At 38.3% G+C, this 25582-nt stretch overlaps 1 protein-coding gene across 1 annotated transcript in view; it reads right to left on the bottom strand.

Moving 5' to 3' along the window:
- Positions 1 to 25582, bottom strand: part of NTRK2 (neurotrophic receptor tyrosine kinase 2) — a gene marked incomplete at both ends in the record, with an annotated part of 194013 nt that overhangs the window by 123711 nt on the left and 44720 nt on the right. Inside the window, 5 exons of the mRNA XM_084224831.1 lie at positions 12137 to 12236; positions 13497 to 13597; positions 17800 to 17832; positions 22721 to 23020; positions 24514 to 24646. Coding sequence (XP_084080957.1) covers positions 12137 to 12236; positions 13497 to 13597; positions 17800 to 17832; positions 22721 to 23020; positions 24514 to 24646 — 667 coding nt within the window. The remainder of the gene's footprint in view (positions 1 to 12136; positions 12237 to 13496; positions 13598 to 17799; positions 17833 to 22720; positions 23021 to 24513; positions 24647 to 25582) is intronic.

Here is a 25582-nt window from a genome sequence, read left to right as displayed (position 1 = left end):
GCTTCTTAGTTGTTTTGCTGTCATGCTGCTCTTGTACTTGCCACAGGACCTGTAGAGTATGCCATGTCCAAGACTCAGGTATGGCCTGCTTTGCCAAGGAGTGAAAGAAAGAATATTTCCTCTGACTCCTCTGCCTTCATGACAGATTATCTGCTGAACTGCACCATAAGTCAACCACTCCAAAATATTATATTGCTTTTCTAAAATAAAGCCATGTGTACATATTTTATATTTTTCTTTACCAAAACAACACAGTGCTTAATAAACAGAAAGGAAAGTTTCCCTTTCTTGTCAGCCTTTCTCTGTGCAGCACGGAACGCAGGAACAGCCAAGTTGGTCAAATCAAATGAAACATTGTCCTGGGTTATAAGATATGTGTGTATGCTATTTGCCATCTGTCAGAGGTGGGGCAGTTCTCTTCTGTTAATTGGGCAGTTTACTTTGTCTCTTCCACAACCAATCCTCCCTCTGGGGAGATATTTTCTGTTAATGGGCCATTGAGTCTCACTGCATGACTGATAAAAATTACATCATCCCATTGTGAGATGCTCTGCCCAGGGGGAGGAGCCAAGCATTCCTACCTGGATATAATCTGAGACTCAGAACACCATGGCAGTCTTTTCCCAAAGGAGCAGCTGTCTTCTCCACTGGATTCCTAGAGGAAGACCTGGCCCGTCTGCACCACCACTGGACCTTCAGAGGAAGACTACACCCTTCTACAGGCTCACTGCCTCAACAGAACCACATCTGTCAATCCAGGAGGACTGCAGCCACCATTAAATCGGATTGCTGCCAACACCCCAACCAACAGGGTGTCAGGTTGTGTTCTGGCTCTGTCAGTGGTTTCTTTTCTGTTTTTCTTGTACTATTGCGTTTGTATTTTTTTAAGTTCTCCTAGTAAAGAACTGTTATTCCTATTCCCATACCTTTGCCTGAGAGCCCCTTAATTTCAAAATTATCATAATTCAGAGGAAAGGGGTTTACATTTTTGTATTTCAAGGAATGCTCCTACCTTCCTTAACAGACACCTGTCTTTTCAAACCAAGACAAACATCTATTGCCCTGCCTCTGACATGAGCCAAAAGCATCTGCCTGAGGGATTGTGTTAGCACAGAACAAGCGCATACCAGAACACCTTTGCCACACCACATCACAAAGATTGCATGTGCCAAAGGTGATACCTTTGTGCTTAATAGCTATATCACTGAAACTCACAGCTGCTGGGCAGGAACAGGCCCTGTGCCATCCACCTGACTCACAACCTGCACTCTCAAGGCACCTGGGCTTTACTAAGCCACTGGCAGTTGCATGATTTCTTGTGATGGCAGCAGAATAGTCTGCATTAATGTTTGCCTGGAGCACGCTGGGAGAGGCCACTGCAAAAGCAGATGCAATGCACAAGCTCCAGGCACCATGAAAAGTTGCTACAACACCGGCCTAGCTGGCAAGCCAGCATTCAAAAGTACAGAAAGAGGAATTTAGCAGGGGAGGCTTTCTACTATTCTCCAAAATGACTGACAGACCTCCAAGATGGCCATGGGAAGAAATATTTTGCTTGTGGTAGCCACACAAAGACACGACCTTCTAATTCGAAGGTTTTACTTTCACCTTCAAACTACCAGAGAGACATTCAACAAATGCACATGTGCACCACACCCATCTGAAGACAGAAGACATGGACAGCTCACAGTGCATAACCCCACGTGCCACAGAGGAGGTAACAGTGCAGCTTCAGAAGCTGTATGACAGAACACTGCAAGGGCCCTCTCCAATAAAAGCAAGGGATATCAGCAGGTACTGGTTCAGACTCTTGTGCAAAAAGGAATGTTTTTACCAGTTATATTTCTGTTGCTGCCTGTTGCTACAAGTCACAGATGCAACTTTCTGAAAGGGAACAAACCTGTCTTGGAAGACCATTGGTACCAAAAATTTCAGCTGCGGCCACCAGCTCCTATGCCTGAGAGCTCCCACGTGAAATAAAGGGTTCTGGTGACTCAGTTTACTGCTTTTTAAGGAATGTTTTTCTCCCAGTTTGAATCATATCTACTGACCAGAACTAAAGTTAAAATTTCTCCTACTTTAAAGGCCATACATAGCATGTCTCTATGTTGAGGCTGGCCCTGTCAAATGTGGAGGCAAATCTGTGATCACACTCACACACAAGGGTTACAAATGGACTCCTTCCAGCTGCAGATGCTTCCACATATGCTCTGCAGAAGAGCTGTGGCAGTACAGAAATTCTGCCACAACTGTAGGCTGTCCCCTTCTTATTTATGAAAATGCCTTTAAAATCCAAAATATCTATGATGGAAAAGGCCTGAGTTCTCAGACACGCCAGCTCTGTAGTACCACACCATCAATGCTCAGATAGACAAGAGGCAAAGGGGCTAACAGGGGGAGGGGGAACACAGTCATGACTGGCAGGCCAGAGTGCTAAGAAGAAGTGAAGCTTCATGACAAAGAAAATCATAGAACAGTTTGGGCCAGAAGGGGCCTTAAATATCACCTGGTTTCAACCTGTTTGCCACGGGCAACCTTCCACTGTCCCACACTGCTCAAAGCCCCAGCCAACCTGGCCTTAAATGCTTCCAGGGATGAAGCATGCACAACTTCTCTGGGCAACCTGCTCCAGTGGCTCACCACCCTCAAAGTAAAAAATTTCTTCCTAATATCTAAACTAAACCTACACTCTTCCAGTTAGTTCACATATTTTGTCATCTGTCAGAAAAAGGTGAAGGACCTTTTATAAACACTTCTTGTATGTTTACATTACACCACCTTGTTCTCCAGGGTATTCAGCCATGCCAGACAGTTGAAGGAACAATGCATTAGCCTTTGACACCATAATAAAACAGATGTAGCCTAAATAATAGTTACTAGATAGTTTGCCCATTTTGCTTCAATATAAAAGATCCTGTTACATTGTTCCCTCTCTGACGTCTTTTTTAAGAAGCTTCAAAAAATCAAATAGAGCAAATTAGAAAGATTCTTAATCCTGGTCTATTTTTTTTTTTTTAATTTCAAAGACAGATCTCATTTTCCTAAATCTGGTTTCTCATTTCCACACTAGAAGTGCCACCAAGTCTTCCTGGTTTCCGTTATTGGCAAAGCAAACAACACCAAATGGGACAAAACATGGCAGAGTACAAAACAGAAAGAATTACAGAGTCTTCTTTAACAAGGAAATTCCGATTTTTGCGCAGAATACAAAAGAGGTGTCAGGACAAAATGGACTTTGAGGGCAGCACAAATAGTTCTTTCATTCGGATGACCATTCCTATGTCACTCATGATCCATATAGGGAGGAAAAAACTCACTATATATAACACACTATTCTGATCCTTACACTGGATTATCATCCAAACTGGATGCAAACCTAACATTTAAAGTACAAAAATGTGAAAAGCTGGAACACTGGTCACTGTGGGGCAGAGAGGCATACCCATATTGCACCAGTGAGGAAGCATTGGGAGGTACAGTATCTCCAGAAAAACAGCAACTGAGGAGAGCTGTGAGTCACTTGGAAAAGATTTGTTTGGCTACCCAGCTATGGGGGTTTCACTGGCTGCAGTGAATTAATAGGTAATGTACAATGCTGATCCCAGGTTACAGACATTCTGGAAGATGCTGAACATGCATCAGGGTGTGTGTGTCAAAAGGATATATAAAAAGGACATATTCATTCAAATTAAAAAATCTTACTTGAACTGAAGTAAAACCTAAAGTGTTTCTTTTACTAGATATTCAAGAAGCTTGACTACCTTTTGTCTTGATTTTTCTTAATTCTTCTAAATTTTTGTACTTCTTCATTTCATCTTGCAACAGCACTGCTGCAGTAATAGCTTCACAGCATTTCCTGTTTTACTGAAAGAAGAAACACCATAAACATCACCAGCTCACCCTGCTTTGTGCTGAGTGTAAGACTAGACACTTGCAGAGTGCCTGTCAACCTCAGCTGTTCTGTGGAAAGTCAGTTCAAGCTGGCCCAGCCTTCAGGAGAAGCCTCTGCTGCCAGTCACTTCCACATCAGCCTTTTTCCTGGAGACCATACAGTGGGCCTCATTTCTACCAAGAATACCTTCTGTTTATCTACTGTTCATGTTCCAAGCTAGAGTGTTTAAGAGCTGCTTGGCTTTTAGCATTGAGTTTTCTAGCATTACACCTTGACACTTCCTCAAAGGGAGATCAAAACCAACCACATATGTACTTTATAGTAAATGGTGCTTAAACCATTGGAGAACTGGACAACTCAAAAAATAGATAGATAGATAGATAGATAGATAGATAGATAGATAGATAGATAGATAGATAGATGAGAGAAAAAGAAATAAAGAAAGAAAGAAAGAAAGAAAGAAAGAAAGAAAGAAAGAAAGAAACAAACAAACAAACAAACAAACATAGGCCAGCTTTGCTGTTCTTTAGTAATTTTCCTTCTTTCTGATTCACTGATTTCTATTTCATCTGATGAAACTATGGTTCTTCAGTCTGATCACAGGTACACTTGCCATTATCATGATCTATTTTCTCTCCACCTTCCATTACTCTCATCCACATTTCCTCCTATATCCCAACTCATTTCTTTCCAAAATTCTCCATGGGCTAAACCACAATTTGCACTCACAAAGTAACACATTCCCAAAATAGCATGACCTCTATATGGGCAAAAAGTTCATATACAAGCAGGTGAGAATTCACCCTTTGTACATAAAAAAAAAACAGAAAAAAGGAGAAACTGTAAAATAAACACCTGTGAAGCAAATGTGGATGTAGACTGAACATGGGCTTGGGACTCTGCAGATTAAACTTCTAGGACTCTTATTCCACTACTTTGAACTAGGAGCTCTGCTACTTTTTTATGGCTCAGTCCATATCAAGGTAGAGCCTTAGAGAGCATCATTTTCAGCTCTCCTCAATTTTACTGTGTCCATGTTTTCTCTACAATATCTTTGCATATCATCTCTAAGCTGTCCTCTACTCAGCATCTCCCCAGTTCCCCATTTCACTTCATGCATACCACATACACCCATATTCCTTCATCCCATCACCTGCGTGTATAACCTTTTAGGGGGAGGGGGAATGATTTGCAACAGGTACTTGTTTACACTTGTTTTCCTTATTTTTCACTTGTAATGGCCATGAGGTCTCAGATAATTTTCCTTTGTTCATTATATCAGTGTTAATTATATCACCATAGCAGTGTGAATCATGTAAAGCACTAAGCAAGCTAGTAACTCTTTTTCTCCCTCAATCATTACAACCTTTTTTCCATTTTGCAATCAAAGAGTCAAATGCACCACTGCATCATTAAAATTCCCCAGTTCAGATCTGAGCTGTCTTCATAAATCTTGTCTTAAATATGAGGTATCATCCACTTGCTTGTTCCTATTATAGAATGAGCTACATTCTACTTTGGTATCTCGCACTTTAGGATTGGACTCAGAAAACCTAATAGCAGACCAAAACAGACACCTGAGACCTAGAGATCAAATTTTATATGGATAAGAAGAATGGAACTCTAAAAATGTCTAACAGTATACTCTGATAGGGTGACACAGACCCAAACCAATGGAATAAACAGTGTTTTTTTTTTTTAGCTGAAACACAAGAGAATGGTAACTTAAATATTTTAAGATCATTGCAAAATCTTTTACGTGAAATTACCTTTATGGATCCGCTAATACAAATTCCTAGTCTTTGACACACTTATAGCTATTTGCTCCTTCAAAGTAAGGTACTTAGAAGCACTAACAACTCAATCTTCCAAATGTTCATGTGTTAAAGCAATACTACAGCCCCCATTAACAAATGATGCACCTAAGACAGACAATTTATATGACTGGTCCACAACTACAGGGACTTGAATGTCAGTGCCAAACAATAAAAAAAGCTCCTTGTGTGTGGTTCAGATGAGCAATATCATCATTGCCTTTACATTATCTACTCACTAAAAATACTGCAGATTTGAGCACATTCATTTTTCTCTACATCTGATCTTACAACGCTGACTCACATGAATTGATCCCTCTTTTATATTCTGCTCATTGACTAAGTAATGGAATGTTCTAAACATATTAAAGGATTGACACCCACAGAACTGGCATTTGGGTAGGTACAACACAGCACAAAATCACTTCTATAGGTAAAAGTGGAAACTCAAAAAGCTCAGTATTTCAGTGACTTGCTGAAAGTCAAGCAGAAGATGTGTTCCCAACTACAAACTTGATCTTTTTAATGATTTGTCTCAAAAGGCAAAATTGTAGCCATTACTGCTACAAGTTTAGTGCAAACGAATTTGAATATTAGGTCATACTTGTCAAACTGCCGATCCTTGCTGAATATGCAAAGCTTTTCTTTTGTAATTGCTTTAGAATTAAAAGTCAAAGAAGTACTTCTATTTTAACTGAATTTCACTTTTCTCCTATTCTATAAGCGATAACCCAACTGCTCAACCAACACATGTGATGCATGAGTTAATAATAAACATAAAAACTCTCCCTTTTCCCAGATCAATACTTCAAACTACTTTGTCATCTAAACACTCCAAAATCCTAATTCTTCAATCACTACTGTGAATGAAACAGAGGGGTTTTTTTAAGTCCCTTGCAATCAGCCCCTCTCCAACAACAAGGTGAAATCATGGAAAATGTATTAAAGCAGAAAAATCAATGACCATTTGCTATATGCTTGCCAACAAGTAAGACACAGAAGATCTTTTCTGACAACCCTTAAGTCTCACATTCCAACACAGGCAAAGGAATATGCAAAAGTCTCAAACAAAATGGTAAGGCATTCTACTTTCACCTGGATTTTATTTAGTCACATAAATATGTTTGTCTGGGAAAATGAGAGTTAAAGTCAGCAATTATGTTGTGTCATTGTGTCAAAAGGACAATTCTGCTTTGTAAGGAGACTCTTGCCATGCTTTTGTACAGTGTTTCTTACCCAAACTGAAAAAGAGCGAGACAACTGAGAAATATGCTGCAACTGAAATGAGTTCCAAGCTGCCTTCCCCTGTACTGTCTTTTGGACAAAAGCTCAAAAAGCTACAAGAAGTTAGGAGCAAATAAAATATAGTGGAAATATAGTGATACACTGAGAAGAAGAAGTATTCTAGAACTATCAGTGTGCTTCTATAGAATAACCAATGCTTTTATTTAAAAGGTTTTCAGGGATGTTCATGGCCAAACACATATATTACACAAATCACTTGAGAGAAAGAGCTATCAAGAAGCAGGAGAAAATACTTGTTTGGATTTTAGAAGGCAAAATCCGTGGATGTGTTCCTAGTTTTTAATCAGCTTGATGAAAGAGAACCACACTCTCGTTGACAGTCCAAATTATAAATTACACTCAAAAAAGTAAACAAGCAGCTAGCAAGAACTTTAAGGAAAGGTAGTATTTTGGGGTGGTTGTCCTAAAAGAGACACATTTCTCTTTCCCAGATCAACCACGCAATCTCATTACCTGATCACAGAAAGGTACCCTGATTGGCACAGACTTGCAAGGCTTTGAACAGGGGGAAGAATTCTTAGTCAGGACATATGTTTAGGTACAGGATGTAGTTCAGAGAGTGCTTGAGGAAGGAGAAGCACCTTTCAAACTATGACATGCAAGCCCACAGACATGGAGATAGCCTAAATACAATGTGAATTTCAGACTCTTTTTTCCCTTATCTTTGCACTCAGCTCAAGGCACTGACAGAAACTTCCCTCTCACCCTACATGGAACAAGTACACACATGTTTCCCTCTACTTCTGTCAGTTTCTAGCTGTTAACTTAGAAGACACTCTCCTGTGGTTTGGGTGAGAGTGGCTTCTCTTTCCTTTCTGACCTTGGTAAAACCTACACAAACTCCATTTATCTCTATCAGTAAAGCTGCCGTGATAATACTCTTTTCCATGACTATCCGCCTCCAGATTCCCAGGAAGCAGGGAGTACTAGGGATTGTCTTGTCACTGGAATAGGAACTGTTGATATAATCAAAAATATTTTCATCCTTTTAACTGAATAATGCTATATTGAAGTTTATCCACTAATTTATCTTCCACCAGTTTTCTTCATGCTTGGTGGCATGAATAACATCTGCAAACTGTGTATTGGGCTGGTTATGCTGTAAACCATTTGGTTATTTCCATCACTATTCAACATGCAAAGTAGAATAAAACAGGATTAGAATTACTCTTCCACAAATCCTCTCAGGGAGTTCACAAATGCTCCTTTGTCCTCTCTACTCCAGTTCCCTTCTTAGTTTTCAGTTTCATAAGCTGGTTAGATGGAGTCAGAAATAAACACAAAACGGTAAGAGCTGTCTTGGCAGCCTCCAGTGAATTCCCACCACAAGCAGTTTCACATCCCACAGCAAGCAAGCAAGAAAGCAAGCCAAGGTGTTTCGTAAGAGCAACCCACAAGTCTTAACAAACACATTTAGGAAATTAAATGAAGCTTTCACCATTTATGCTACAGCATCTTGCAAGGGTCTAAAAACCTCACCTCCATATTCAATCAGCAAAAAGCAGCTTTTCATACAAAGCTGTTGTCACTAGGTCCTGTATAAGAGGGTGTTTAAAATGTACACAAGCAAATTAGAGAATTACATTTCACCAATTGTTCTGATGAATTTTGCTATAGAAGTCTGAAGTCTAGCACAAGATGAGAGTTTTTTGTGCTAACCCTATTTTAAGATTCCTCTAGCACAGACCACAGATCTGTTTTGTACTAATAGTGTTCCCAAAGTCAATCATTAGAAACTGCTATCTCCTCTAGCTGTGAAAGACAGAATAAAAAGAATTAAGGCAAGAATTAAAACAACTGCTTCATACAGTGCAATCCAACTTCAATCGGAATACAGAACATCCTAAACAAAATGTTTCCAAGTGCTTTGTCCTCTTCACTTCTAAAAACACTCTACTACTACAGTTTGGAAAGGTAACTGTCTAAAATGAACATACCCCAAGTTATTCTCTTATTGCCTTAGATATACCAAATGAGTTAAGAAAAGTAAGAAAATAGGAATAATTTATTTTTATACAACTCCTCAACAGACTTTGATGACATATTGATCAGTACTATTGAAGAACTGTAAGTTCCCAGTGGACCTGGTGCTCTCTAACACGTAGACTGGAAGCTGTTCTGCTCCATACAGTACTGGAAAGAAGACCTCAAGGTGAGCTCTGTGGCAGCCTCAGCACATGCAGTGCTTCCAGGGCAGCTCAGACAAAGACACAGCTCAGACACACCTGCCTGATCCACACCTCTTTCTGGGGACTCAGTCAGTCCCACACTCCAACCGTGCTCAAGCTCTGTAAGTACAGAAGAACTCAGCAAAGACACAAGTCTAAGAAGTAGGCAGATGATGCCCATGTAAAAGATGGGATAAACTGACATTTAAAAGTAGGAGGTATAAAACAATGTCTACAGAAGCTGCAGATGCCTGCTCTGAACCCAAATGAGACGAAAATGTCATCCCTTACATAAAGATATTTCCTACAGGACACACAGTTACGTTAGCTTATATACACATTTTTTTTCTGATTTTCCATGGAAAATTTTTCCAAATACATGGTTACATGAAAAATAGCATTAGTGACAGTTTGACTGCTGCAATTACTGTATGGTTACTTTTTTTTTCCAAATTGATTGCTAAAGAAGGGTGTGCAGACATTTAATGACAGGGTATCTGAGTGACCGTATTGAGTTCTCAGAACGTAACAGAAAAGAGAAACATAGCTTTTTGTGCTTTTCTGCCTGATGTAACTCAGGAAGTTACTTCTTATGAATACAAAACTCATTATTAATTTTGAAGAAGATTTTAAAATCTTGCTTTATAAATATCTTCCATAGAAAACTGGATATTTATCTCCTTCCCATTTCTCTACTGAGACTGTTTATTAAACTACCACTATAGCACACTCTTTGCACACAAAGTTTGGATTAATTTTGCTGTGACTAAAATAAATCACAAGTGCCTCCAAATTCTCAGGTAGCTGACTTACCCTTTTATTCACAAATTCCAAGATACACATTTAAATGTATTGATCAATAATGACTGAAAAAAAATCTTCTCATCACACTCACCTTTTCTTCCTCATGTTCAAGTACACCAAGTTATTTATTTTCATATTTCAATTCTCAACATATACTTACACTGCAGGCTTTTCAGAGCAGGCAATATTTTCTTATTAGCCCAGGTATTATGTATTTATTTATATCTAATCTCAAGTCTTAAAATATTGTTGTAATATAAACTCAGTAATACTGACAAGGATGAAGGGAGAGAGTGTTTCTGGGACTTTGGACTATGGATAGATCCAGAAAGTGAATCTGTCTGTGAATGCATGCTTAGGAGAGGTTTGAGATCCAATTAAGGGACAGATGACAGTGACTCCTTTTTCATGATAGACTTAAGATTTATTTGTAACTCACAGTGACATTTCACCATTAAAAATAAAATAAGCAATATGTATGAGGCCTTTTTGTAATTTCATATAGTCATTTCCATGAAATCATATTCTTATTAAAATATGACTTACACGGACAATTTTGTAACAAAGAACTACTCAGGTCAAACTTACTGATTAGGCAAGAACACTATTTTTGTGAGAAGTGCTGTACCTGAAGATACCAAAAAACAAGAAGCTCCCTGGTAGATAACTAAACGCTACAACACAAAATAGAAATTTGTGCATTCTCCTTCAGGGTAGGGTTTATTTCCTATTTTTTTAATAATGTTGCGTTGAAATATTCAATGCATATTTTGAAAAACCTAACAATATTCAGCTTTAGAGAGCTAACATCAAACAATTCTCACTGTTTCTCTCAATCAGCTTCCACCTACTTCAGCTCTCTAAATGCAATTCAGAAAGCCTTGAACACAAAATTTAGGCTGAACTGTTCAGTCACAGACTAGCCTTCTGCCAAAACTCTGCAGCTCAATCCTGCTGACTTCATCTTGCTATTCAGGATATTCCACAATGACTTTTCTTTTCTAATGCTACCCTAAACAGCAGAGACATATTAGAAGGAGGTGAGAGACAAGATTACCATCCCAGCAATTGATTTGCACTGACTACGTTTCTGTTATGCTCAAATCGCATTTGTTCCAGGAAATCTACTCTAAACAGAGTACAGGAACACAAAATATAGAGTAGACATCTCTGAAAGGAGCACTTACCAAGAGCATGTAAGCATTACCAAAATATACATCCAAGTGGTACTGTGTCATAAGCGCAATTTTGAAGAAGGACATGAGATTAGCAGGAGTCTACCAAAAGATTACTTACCATGTTCTCCACAGACCCTCATCTACATATCTTAAGAAGAAACACTCATCTCCTTTAGCACACAGCAAAGCATCTTCTAGGTCTCTCAGCAAGACAGCAAGTTGGCTTTTTAAAATTTATTTTTTCAATTTTCTCTCTTATTCTTTTTAAATACAAATTCAGCCACGTCATCAGACACTGACTGATGATACTAGCAAAAGAATATAGTAATGGAGTTGTTGCAGGTTACACATACCTCCATTGTGTTACACATACCTCCATCTGGCTGTAAAATAAATAAATGAATAAATGAAGGGCTGAGATTTCCCCCTTCCACAGGGACATGGGTATATGAGACTCTCTCCAGATGCTGCTCCCCAAGAAGTGCATGAAAATGCATCTCTCAGAAAGCACCACTATGACAGGATCCACTGCAAATGCACCTTCTGCTCTTGGCATTGCTTCCCCATCACCGTAATGGAACAGTGTAGCACTGTCTAAACTGCCTCTTACATACAGCATAGATTCTCATCAATCAAATTTGAGTTTATATTTGAGAATAAATTTCATTTCTTATCTTCTTCCTACCTACACTGACTTGAGAAATATTTTACTCCAGGAATTGCCTCAGGGGGTTTTGCTGCAGCAGGCAAAGAAATGGTATTTATCCGAAGAAGAAAACAGAAGTAGAAGTGTTTGATCCAAAATCCTACACTATCTACATCTACCTTTTCCCTTACTTACCTGATGAATAATCAAAATATCAAATATGGTGGCATTTGATGTAGCTATTTTGACTCTTCCTGGTTCAGCAGATTACAGTCTCAGCTCATACAACCCCCAACAATTCTGGAAGGTGTAAAACCAACCCTGCTTACCTTTCATCCCAAACTTAGAATGTCTTCCAAACTTCAGAATAATGAGGGTTATTACTAAGCCCGTGCAAACCAGTGCTGCAATTCCCACCACAACGTACACCTAAAAAAAGAGAGGACACAAACAGACCTGTTTGCTTTGGTTTTGTGTCTTCAAAGACATCTAGCATACATTCATATTAATCCAGTTATGAAAAGAGATTAATTTCAACTGGGAAACACTTGCACTGAGATTGAGAGCACAGAAAACAGACACTTGTTGAGGTTTCTTCTATTCTGTAGAGAACACATATTCAGACACTTATGAGAATTTTTTTAACATCTACACATTCAAGGCAGGTGGGAGGGAGCATACATCACCTTTGTCCCTTCCAGCAGAGTGACATGTTACAAGAAAACACATAAAAGCAGCATATAGGAAGAAAGAATTTACTGTGGGGATGTTTGAATACTAGTATAAATTACCTTGAGTGACTCTGGAGGCTCCATCACTGGAAATACCAAAACAAGAGGGGACACAACCATAAAGAACCATACTGGCCCTGCTTTAATCAGGGGAGCTTGAACCAGAGGACTTCCACAGGTCCCACCTTTACCTCAGCAGTTCAAAGACTGCTGTCAGATGAGACAAGACCGTCTTGGATGTTCCCAGCCTTTAGCACATTGTCCCAGTCACAGTCTGATCTCTGGCTCATGAATGCACACTCTCCTCTGCTTGCTGCTTTACAGAGTCACTGATGGAGGGAGGCTGCAATGTCAACCAGGCTGACAACCCACTATCAGTTTCTAACATTTCAGTTCAGGACAGCATGAGAGGCAAGGCAGCAAATCAGGAAGCCTATCAGTATAGCCACTTGTACTAAAATCTATCAAAAGCCATTTAATCAAAAACTTACATGAAATCATGTCATAAAACATACAGTGAGATTTTGAAAATTCATTGCAGCGTATCACCTCTCTAACATGGAGGTGACTCCAGGATGAAAATTCAACCAACAATCTTCAAAAAATCTTGGAGGTCTTTGTTTTGTAAATGAAGATTTGCTCTCCTTGACTAAAAATTAGATGCAAATTCTTAGGCTAAAAAAATGAAAGTTTCATTTTTCAGAAAAGCAAGGCACAAAACAGCAGTTTTACTTGAACTGAAAAGTGATTCACTCATATAAAAAAATGGGGGAAGGACAAGAGAGGGGAGTACTGATTTTATTTTTCATCCTTTTTTTTCCTGAGTTTTGATAACAACACAATAATAGCTATCATTTTCTTATAGGCCAGAGTCTTATTATAGTGTCTGCAATTTTGTAAGTTGTATAGCCAAATAATCCACCAATATAACAGATCAGGAAACAATGCATATACTTACAGTGATGCTATCTTCATTCTCTTTGTTGGAAACATCCGTTGAAGTGATTTGATTACTGTTATTTGTGGCATCTCCAAGATCATTAGGTGTGGTTTCATACTCTTAAGAAAGGAAAAAGTGTTGCTTTTATAACTTCATAACTTTGATGGGGAAATTGTTTTCTATATTATTCTGCTCTGTAACATTGTAAGGCCACTATCAGCTTTAGGAATTTAAGCTCTTTGCACACAACTCATAATTGCAAAAGAAGCCAAAATGTTTTGGGAGGAATCACTGCGGCATGTAAGTGAACAAATGTGCTGAGACTGACAAACATTAAAAAAAAAAAAAAAGCAATCTACATCATAATGTGTATCCGTACTGGAAACACTAGAGTTAAATGAGAACTTCATTCATAGAGCTATTTTTATGTGCTTCTGACTTCCCATTAAAAATGAAAGACTGCCCTCTACACTGAACTTCACCAGCCTTGTATTTGGTCAAATATAGGACAGTCTTAGAAAATAGCTCGAGCGCTTTTGTTTTGCTGAAAAGAACTTGGCAGATTGTTTTCAAGCTATCTTGCTAATAAAAAATGTGAAATAGCTGTTTTCATTTGTTTAATAAATATTTTTTTTAAATATGTTATATGCACAGAGGTTACAGTTTAACATTGCTATCATACTGATAAACCTTTAAAAATTAAAGTGCCTGAGAAATGCATGAAGAAATTTGATTGATTTATCAAAATAATTACACTGACATGGCTGCAGGGACACAACCAGAACTATTCCATGCAAAGACTGATCATGGCTCAGTTATTTATAAGAACTTCAAAATAAAACACAGATATTCAAAATGAAACACAGAGTCCATGATCTCCTGAAAAAAATTATTAAAATGGGAGAAAATTAGTAAAATGTTATATATATGAAGTTAAGATAAACATGCATTAAAATAAAATTTTTAAATGCATTTATTTAATTATTATATCTGGGAACACACATAACACTTTAATTTCATGACTGTAATGTATGCAGATGAAAGAAACAAAGGGCAATAACTGCACCTATTATAAAATACACCTTCAGCATTGCAATTTAAATTTGCAATTAAATAGGTATTTCTTTACATGTTTTGATTAAAATCAATGCCATAAGCCTGCAGATGAAATCTTAAATGTGAATTTGAAAAAGCTAACTACAGCAGCACGAGCATTTCTAAGCATGGAGCTCCAGCTGAGCAATAACAGGGAGGTCTTGCACCTAAGCACTATTCTCCTTTAGCTCCCAAGGCCAATTTGGAGAGCTCAGCTGGCAGTGTTAGTAAGAACTTGCACTGGGCTTTTGATCTTCAGGCATGCAAGGACACATTTGCTTTCTGCAAAGCACTTGCAGGCTGCAGATTTTTTTTTTTGGTACAGGAAGCTGTCAGCTACCTCTGACACCAGTGCTACAGTCAGCACAGTCAGGATGTCTAAACAACTCACATAGTCTATTTTGGCTCTAAACTATGCATGCCAAAGGACAGGACTCTTTCAAGACAGAATAGGTATTAAATACACAGAGCTTTCAAGAGGAAAAAATAAATTTCCTGATCTTTTACCATTTGAATTCTCCAACTGTACACTGCATCTCTGTTTGTGTAGCTTACCATGCAGCAAGGTTAGAGCACCAGCAACAGGAGAATGAACAGCATTCCTTGCTCATCCAGGTAGCACAATAGCTGCCTGAATGGCTCACCTGCACAAGCAGCCGGGATTTTTGGACAAGGCTCTATGCTGACCATCTGTCACTGTGAGTGCATCCTTTGCTAGAGAAGAGGAGGAGACTTCTAATTCATTATCTGCAGGCAAAGCCTGCTTTATAACAAGTACTTCAGCCTAAAATATTTCAGCTTCCTTTACAATTCAGTGGGAAAATTTTCACAAAGATGGTTTCGGCCAACCATCTATTTATTATTGTTTTATAAGACTAACATATAAAACCAATTTTTAGAGTCTTTGTTGCTCTGACTTTGTAAAACAGACTTTGAAGAAGAAAATTTTTTGCTCCCAATTTCACTTGTAAATAACAGCTGATGCTATTTGTAGCTCTGTTTATGCTCAAGCCTGTTCTAAACTACTGGAAATCACACCCTGGAGGGCTAATGAGAACCACAGATCTGGTCTGTGAATCCTCTGGGCGCCCTTCTGTATGAAAGTGGGCAAGAGCTAAGGTAGGCTATATTGGTATACTGGTGGTATGCTGACATTGCTTGCTGTCTAACTGTGAAATATTTGCATTTGAGGTATTGCCATATCTTCAAAGCTTCTTGAAATGGGTGAATCCAGCAAGGAAAATACACGTGACAGCTATCCAGCACAGGCCGGACGATTTGAGTTGAACAAATTCCTGTTCATTTCACTATGAAATCCTGACACAGACACTGAGCACTCCTACAGACAGGATAACGCCTTTTGACTCATGCTAGATAAGGCTCATATTGCTCTAGGGCCAGGTTGTCTGGTGCTCTGTACCTCATGCAGCCACCAGTGACTAATAACAGCTGCGGTGATTTGCAGCTGATGCTGGCCAGAATTTTACAGCCATCTCACAACCAAGGTGCATGGCAGCTGGGATAGACACAACAGCACAGCCACATCAGCACCAGGGGGTCACTCTTGCACAGTCGTCCTGGGGTTTGGCAGATATGGGGCAGGTTATCTCTCTCATGCTCACAACCACATTAGAAGAGGCATCATGGCTTGAAAATAAGAACTCAGAGTCAAAGGAGCTGGCTTTGCACTCAAAGTCCTGCTCAGACCTATGTGAGTCAGTTTATTTCTCTCAGTTTGTTTCCAGACGGTGTCAGGACAGCATTCTCTCTTCGTCTTTTCCAAGAGGTGCTGCAGAGGTGAGCTAGAGGCACAAGTGACTGCTCCATGCTTGCAGCAAGCAGTGCCCCATGCAGGCAGGACTCCCCTTGGCAAACTCAGTGTCATGCAGCCTGATGTCACCTCACCAGATCTTCTGATTTCTGTTGTGCGTTCAAAATACTTAACAAAAACATTTGGAAATTGCCTCACATCACAAGGACAGCAGTTTCAAACAGCAGAAAGAACAGCCAGAAATAAAGAGGAAGGCCGCCATCACCAGGACTAGGTCTTGCAGGCTGTGATCTGCTAGCAAAACTTCAAGTACCCACACCTCAGCAGAAATCCACCCAAGTCAGTCAAAGCACAGCACTCACATGGCTAAAGCCATACACAGGCATCAGGACCTTGATAAAAAGCCCAGAATCAAAATCTTCATGCATACACCTTATATAATACAACACATGAAGAAATTGTGCAAACCATCGCCACTTTCCCATCCCTAACCCTCCCTTCTCCTCAAAAAAAAAAAGAAAAAGATTTTGGAAAGAGAGGGAGGGGAAGCTATCCTTTGGAGTTTCTAAGCATTTGAAGTCAAATTGATGCTTCAATTGCACATTTGCTGAAGTTTAATGACGTGGAATGGAATCAAAGCAATAACATTTAGATCAGCTTTAGGTAACCTGAGTCATGGGCTATTTCATCCAAATAAAAAGTACTCCAAACACGATCCAGCTTCAAGCTGTTTGTGTAAGATGAACTTTTCTACTCACCAGAAGTATACCAGAAATATTTTTGAAAACCAGACAGTTGCTTTTTATTCTGCAGCTTCTATTTCAGGGCATACTGGCTTTCACTTGGTACATTTTGCCTAACTAAAAAACTAATGTGAACACTGTGTCATCAAAATCTCCTGGCACACACTCAGCTACCACTGAATTGATGGTCTGCTTATGCAAGAGAGATTAAGGGAAGGTACAAATGAGCAGACAGAGCAAAATAAATTGCCTACAGGAAAACTTACTTGCGCCAACTTCATTTCTAAGTGGGATTTAGGGGTACATTTTTGGAGGCAAAACAAGTATGGAATCATCCCTGAAAAAATAAATTAAGTTGTATAAAGAGAAATCACAAACTCTCTTTCCTCCAAGAAATGCCTCCAAAAGGTTCACAAAATCTCATGTCTGTGAACTACATCACACAGCTGTCATCCTACAGGATCAACTGCAGCCATTTGTAGCAGTGGATTTGTGCTTCTCCTAATATGAATCAAAAGCAGCGTAGTAAGAAAAATATCATATTGTCATCATATATGTTAAATATACGGCTGAAGAACCAAAACCACAAAGTACCTTTTAGAGTTGTATTATTCTATGTGACATTTAAACTTAACTGAGCCTAACATTTGAAGTTTTAATGTTTCAGTTCCTTCATTTCTATTATTAAAAGAAAAGAAAATCAAATATATACCATAAACGTCTGGATCCAAAATTGGGCCATTACCTGTACATGGAAAAGAGAAAAAAAAAAAAGAGGAAGAAAAGCTTTGTAAATAAATAGCAAATGCTAGAAGAATAAAAATTTCTTTATGAGTTGTTTTAAGAGTTGACTTTATTTGCCATAGAGATCATAAGTATCTACATAAATACAAATCAACATCAATAACTGCAGTCTGTTAATTACATTTACAACCATCTTAGACTTATTCCAAGGGTAAATATTTTGCTTCATGTCATGTGTGCATGCAGCACTAACTCTGGCAGGGGCAAGCATTATTTCACAACTGGGCAAAATCCTACCTCTGCTTTACTATTAATATATATATATATATATATATATATATATATATATATATGGAATGAGTGCAATGATAACTGCGATAACTATTCCTGTAGAAAAATCAAAGGTAAAATTTTCCCTGAATTCAAGTGGAAGCAGATTTCACAGAATTTTAACAATCACTGATTTTTACCTGATAAAAAAATTATGCTATTGTATCATTGTGTGAGCAAACCATTTTGAGCTGTGAGCAGGCAAGTTAAAGGCTACAGGTAAAAATGTCCTCAGCAGAACCATTTGATTCACTCAGTAAAAGGTTACTTCCAAGAAGCCAGCTGCACAGAAAGAGTCAGATGTCTCAGAAACCAGATTTTACACTAGCAAATGGATACCTGTCTAGTATACAACTCTCTAAATTTTACTAGTTCCTGTTTGCAGTTTTTTCTAATTACTTACTGCATGTGTGCATTACTTAGCACATAAGTGAGCAAAATGCACAGAACAGCCACAGAAATTCGTGCACTGTTATTCCTGTTTTGCAAGACACCTGTGTTGTGTTTGAACATACCCCTTCATTCTGATCCGCAATGTACCTCTAGCACAGTTTATGTAGTAGGCTTACAGTTATCTCTTCCATATTTTTTCTCTCTACTTTTGCAGGTTTGGAAATAAAATTAACAAATAATTTAAATCTCTAAAGTTTAATGCAACTTCAATAAACACAATTCTGTTTATACTACTATACAGTAAATCCAGCATTGCACAGGCATAATGCCACAGGGAAGTAAGAGCAGAACACCATTGTTAAAAGCACAAGAACCTGCTGAAAATACAAGTTGCAACCTATTTGTAGAATGGAAGCAGAAAATTAGGCTTATTTTTAAATGCATTTGAAGATATTCCAGTATCTAGGGATGTATGTCAATAGATTCCATGAGAACTGTCATGTCAATTGTCAGAAATAAATAACCAGTGAAGAAAGCCTGACCATTTATCCTGAAGTAATCTGGTCAGAGATTTTTGTCCAGAAAAGTTCATGGATTCAGTTTTCCAAGTGTAGAACTTCCAGCTGAAGAAAAACAGTATTTCTAACTCACCTTCCGCAATCTGAAGTGGGGAAAAAAAACCCCAGCAACCAAAAAAACTCCTAGTCTTTTATTTATAAGTTAAATGTCAACATTTTTGTTTCTATTCACTGGAATTGGGATAAACTAAGAAGGTTAGTATAACCCTTAACTCCTCCCAGACATATAAAATAGGGAGTCTTCAATTCCAATCAAATATCTTTTATATGATTGCACACTTCAAATAAAACTACAAAACTCAAGATGGTGGCAACCTCCAAATTTCTGTTTAGTATCATTTTTTCTATTTAGCACGTAGAAACATGCCAATTTAATAATCAGTGGAAGTTACTTTAACATTAAACTTCACCACAGTCCTTTTGCACTTTTACGCACAATTATTTTCAAGGACAAGTACAGAATGACACCTTTGTTTTGGCCCCCATTAGAAGAGGTTGCAGAGTAAATGAAATATCAAAAGCCTTGTCCTATTCACTCATCTTTACAAACTACATCAACTACACTTGGGTTGTTTGCTTCTTTCTTTATAAATTTGGCATTTCCAAAATAAAGCAGCAGCAAGAGACTCAATCCAAAAACATACTTCTGCAAAAAACATGTTATGCTGCACAGGCAATATGCTACTTCTAAGGCATATTTAGCATATTCTTTTACTTTGACAAGATATATGTGACTTGGACTCATTCAGCTGAATTTTAATGTAGAGAGTTAGTAGATGAAAAAACTTAATTAAAAATATCTATTATTGGTAAAAATGTCTCCCACATTCACTAGCCATTTTGGATAAAGTTCTATGAGAACAGCCTCCAGAATAAACCATGACCATTTCATGCTTACTGTTCACAGCAGTTAGTCTCAAATAATCAAGTCACTCTCAGCAAGAACTGGTAACTAAGAAGTTTTGCAGACTAAAGATAGTTAAAAACTTAGCTAGTAAAACATGAAATTCATTCCTCCACATCTTCACATTTAAAACAAATTCTTAATTTACAACATTAACTTGGGTATCATTAGCACAACCAAAATACAACTATGGCACATGGTTTTCTCTCTTTCATGCCTGCAACCTTATACCAATGAAACAGCCCTTCAAGAAGCATGCTGAAAGTTAGGATCATCTTAGCATGAATTACATCAACATCATGTTTGATCCAACTCTGAAAGTGGACTATTACACTATTGAGGTAGAACATGCTTCAGACATATACATTTATTTTGGGTAGGCAAGTGGATTACAAGTGAGGGGATTTTTAAATTTTCTTTTTTTTTTTCTTTTCATCTTCAGAGCATTTGTTCAAGTGATGCAATAACCAGAGAATCAGTTTAAAGTTCAGTGAGTATACCCCACCCCATAAACATCAGGACTGGTATTTAATTCAGTCATGAAGATATGAAAATGAACATAATGCCAGGGTGTGGGCCTTAATCTTTATGCTTCAGTGTACAATATGTGGGCCAAAAGAAGAAACTACACAGTAATGACAGCACTGAAAGAGCCTTTTAAGGATTTGAAAAAGCCTGACAGTGCTTTAAATAGAAATAGTATAGAACAAAAATTGTAATATGATGCATTTGCTTTTATGCGAGCTTCAGTGGAGGAGACAACACTGTTGTGATGTTTTCTGAAGCTCAGTTCCATGATTCTTGCAGGAGAAAACTAAAAACAGTATTGAGGAGGCTAAGTAGCTAAGCCATTTCCCCTGCTGTTAATTTTTAAGACTGGTTTGGTGCCATCCACTATGCATGAACTAATTTCTGATGCAGTTACATCCTGTCTATACATTGCCCCATTTCCTCTATACTCTTCTTGTGAAGCTTTCTCCACCACAGATCTTGGGAAATTCTTAAAGAATACAGCACAGTTTATATTGGTAGACTTATATTCTATACAAATATAAAAGGGATGGAACAAATAAATCATGTTTTCTTTCTAAATTAGAGGATAGCTACAGTTCTATTTACTGTGGACAGAAGCATAAAGGAAAAACAGGATAGGATAGGATCAAAGACCAAAAAAAGTTACAAAATCAGCTAATGTATTAGAGGTAGCTGATGCTTTGTTAGAAAATGAAGCCAGGTTCATATTAAATAATCAGGGTGTAAGAGAACTTCCACTGTACACAGAACATCCATGAGGTGAACTGTTTTGCTGAAGAATGAAAATGCAGTATTAGGGGACACCAGTAGCTGAAACCATGGCATGTTTCTGTAATGAGTCGCTTTAAGAAAGAACTTTAGAGAAAAGAGAGGAGAGGAGCAGTGAGCACAGCAGGAGTAAATAAAGCCTGGCTTTATCAGCTCTTCATCTTCTCTTAAGGATGGAAAAGCAAAAGACCTACCATCTCTCTCCCCATTTCAGCAAACTGAGCTGAAAGGGTAAAAATGAAATACTGACCATATTTTTGTGGTCTGTGGCCTGAGATGTAGGAAGAGAATTTAAATATTCACCATTTTTTCTTTTCCATCAGATAACATTACAGAGCACTGCTGTTTTAAAAAAGAATAAAAGCAACTATTTATATCGCCTGGTCCAAAAGCCAAAGATACATATACATACAGTCTCATGTTTTGAGGTATGATTATGCAATTATCTGCACAAAATGACACTTCTATTTCTACTCCAAATGTGCAAGGTCCACTCAGAGTTTTCTTCCACATGCTCCAATCTGCCTGCACATACAGTGACTGTATTAAAGCCACTTTGTGTATGGCTCTGAAGATGTGAGAAAAGATCAAACCACAGTGAACATCAATCACTTACAGTAGTCCCTGCAATTCAGTGAGCTAGTCCACCTTGAGCCTGCCCACATGGCATTTAGAAAGGGTGAGGGGGAATCTTTATAGAAACTGAGGTTGCAACCATCTTGAATGCTGATAGTCCTAGCAGTGTAGGTGTCCAGCTGCCACCTAGACAAATGGCAATTGGACACCAAAAATGCCTGTTAAGATCTGAGACCGTATCCATCCTCCTTCTGGGCTACTTGTTTTTTTCTCCAGTTCCCCTCTAGTCCCAAAACAACCTATTATCATGAACTCACATATCTGCCCTATCAATTTTGCAGCAAGGCACTAGATACCACACTAGATACCACACAAGCAAGGCACTAGATACCACACACTAGATATCTCCACATCCTTGAACACACTACCTAGTTCCATTCATATGCAGTACAGAAAGTTAAAAAGGGGCTGAATTGGCATTCAGTGCTTTTCAGGATAAGAACTGAGACTTGGGAAAACTTCAGAAACAGCAACTCTCTCTTAGCCTTGGCTGGCAGGGAGGATGGTTACTCAAAGGGAAAATTTACAGAGCACTGGCGTGACTTCCCTTCAGAAGCAATGAACAAGAAGAAAATGCTCAAGAAAAACATTATTTTACAAGTAATATTGAAGACATTCATTCAAAGAAAAAAAGTTCTACAAAAACCTTTCTCCAAAATACTTAAACTGGCCAAAAGCACTATTTCACCACTTTCAAAAATTTGCAATTGCTAGCATTAAATTAAAAAAAAAAAAACTACACTCACCATCTCCAGGCACTGACATGAAATGAGCATCAACCCGTTTTTCATCCTCTCCATAATCGTTCTTTGCCAGTAAGGTATAAGCACCATTATTCAGGTGTGTAGGATTGTCCAGCTGAAGGCAGCCATGGTATTCACTTTGATTGATAACATGTATTTTAGTACAGATGTATTCAGACTCATTCAGTACAGCTCCTTCGTAGAACCACTGCAATGTAGGCTTAGGGTTCCCTTTCACAGTGAATGGAATACACCAGTGGTGGTCCGGAGTCGGAGACTCAATGAATGTGATATTTGGTGCAACTATATTGGAAAAAAGAGTGAAGAACATCAGAATATTCTGAATGTGTCCTTCCTCCCTTCCCTCCCGCCTTCCCAAGTTCTCCTGGAAGTACTTTTCATTCATCAGTACAAAAGTATGTTACTAGATGGCATGGAACCTATTGGAAGGATACTCACACAGGAACATACCTGCTCTGTCTAGAGTATTATGCTGAACTGAACTGAAGCTGCTCTTTAGAAAGAAATAAAACAAACTAGTTCCAAAGACTGAAAATGTGTTAAATCACTTAAAATGTGTAAGGTGTGGGACCTTCAGTCACTGGATCACTTAGAAAGAGGAGAAAGACATTTTAGATTTACTTTGCTCAAAAGACAGTGCACAAGTGTGCTGAAGGAAGACAGCAGTATGGAGCAGTATTGAAAATATTTAAAATTGGCCAAAAGCAAGTACTACTGGAAAGACACTTAGCTAAGAATCCACATTTACAGATTATTTTCTTAACAGAATCAAAGACAAAACAGATTACTTAATTCTCTAGATTATTCTGTCAGGGAAAAAAAATTCTTTACTATACATATTCCTTGCTCAAACCTGCTAAATGCCCCTAGTTTACAGACCTCTTCTGTTTCCCTCAAGAGATTTTTCCAACACCTTGCCCATTATTTTCCTTTATATTAATTCTTAACTAAATCCAATTTCTTCTAGTTATACTCCCTTTCATCAGTGCCAAGCTCAGAATCTCATTTACACTCTTTAAACATTTCTAGTTTATGTTCGTTCCCATAGTTATTGGATATCCAATTTCAACCTACAAACCTACATCTACAGTGTTTTTTTCTAGTTTACACTGTCATAAGCACATGCTGAGCAAAATTTGCCATCTACAAAATGTTCCATTCCCATGTTCAATTAAACAGAGGGTAGCAACTTGTGAAAACATGCTGTATAGCTCATGTGAAATGAATTCAGCCTGGAGCTCAAATCTAAGAAACCAATGCTTCTCTACGCTATATGCCCCTTCTCCCTTCCTTGGCCCTGAGAAGTAAGTGTACTATTCAAATCTATGACAAATAAATTTACATCTGGCCATACAAACCTTGAACAAAGTAGTTGTTTTAGGTAGTAAGAATATAAACGTGTAGTCTTGTATAATTCTACTAGCCTTTGCAATTCACACTTTGCAATTGCTAGGACAGTGTGCATGTACATACACACCATTACAAACCTTCCCACACTGACAGTGCCATTCAGTAGTCAGCATTTCAGACCTTTACTTACAGATTCTTTTAACTGGAAGGCAAAGCAGTCAGAAATACATTTTCTGCAGAATACAGAGCTGAAAAAGATAAATGCAACAATGGCTGACTGGGCTACTCCTAGCATTAACTGCAGTAGACAGTCCACACACCTTAAGGGTTTTCATTTCAACAGCCTGAAGGTCCAAAAAATACCCAGAAAAGTTCCTGCCAATGCAGTTTAGCCTCCAGGTCTGCATGGAGGCCCACATACGTACAGAATACCGTAAGCTCCGCAGAGGCTTGGTCCTCTCCCACAATGTTCTCTGCTACACAGGAAATCTCCAGTCCACTGTCCATTGATGAGACATTCTTGATGGTGAGAGAGGCAGGGTTCTTATTTGTGTCACTCTGAAAATGATCAGAAGAACGTGTATGCATCAACCACAGCATTAAAAACAAAGGAGAGAGAGGGAATTACTGGCCACAGCTGAATGGCATTTTTCATTTTCCCTTCCTTTTAGCTGTTTCTGTCCATAATTAATCAAAGTCCTATTTTAGTGTCTTATCCAAGCAGACATAAAACACATTCAGAACCAATTCTAACAGTCAGTGACAGCAGATTCAAAGCTGCAAAATCCTGCTACAAGCATTGCACTCAACCATGTTTCTGCCCTGTCACTGCCAGTCTGTGCCCTTTTTTTACCACTTTATCCCCTCTACACAAATGTTTTTTCCCCTCTAATCATATACCCTTGCTCATCCCTCTCTCTTACTTCATAACTGATTTCTATGGTCTACCTCTGCCTGTTCTCTAGGATGTTTTCTTCCTGCCTATATTCTGTCCAATCCCTGCTTTACGCATCCTTTTTTCTCTTTCCTTTAAATTTATGCTTGACATCTCTTCCATTGCTGCTTCTGAGCCCTATTGTATCTTGACATGTTTTCTATCTTCTTCTTCTTAACCAAATTTCTTTTGAAAGCTTCCTTTTCTCAAAAAACCTTCCACAAGAAACTGCATATCTTCTACTACTTGAGCTCTTGCCTAAATGCTGTTCAATGTGTTTAAGAACAAGCTAATTAAGGTAAGAATGATGATTCCTAAAAATCTTGATTCTTATGATCCTTAGAAATCCAACTGTCTATCTACAACCTTAAAAAACATACTGACTATGCAGCTATGTCACACTGGCTAAACAAATATGGCTAAATTACCCCCCCACACAAAAAGCACTAGTAAAGCTAGTTGTTTGTCTGATGTTAACAAATCAGGCTCTTCATATGATCGCCAAATAATTATTATTTCCATACTTGAACTTTTCATAAAGAGCTAAACTATTTTGTTAA

The sequence above is a fragment of the Fringilla coelebs genome (assembly GCF_963513975.1).
Source record: "Fringilla coelebs genome assembly, chromosome: Z".
Taxonomy (NCBI): Eukaryota; Metazoa; Chordata; class Aves; order Passeriformes; family Fringillidae; genus Fringilla; species Fringilla coelebs.
Note: the sequence above shows the minus strand (reverse complement) of the source record. Positions and strands in the feature narration are given on the sequence as shown.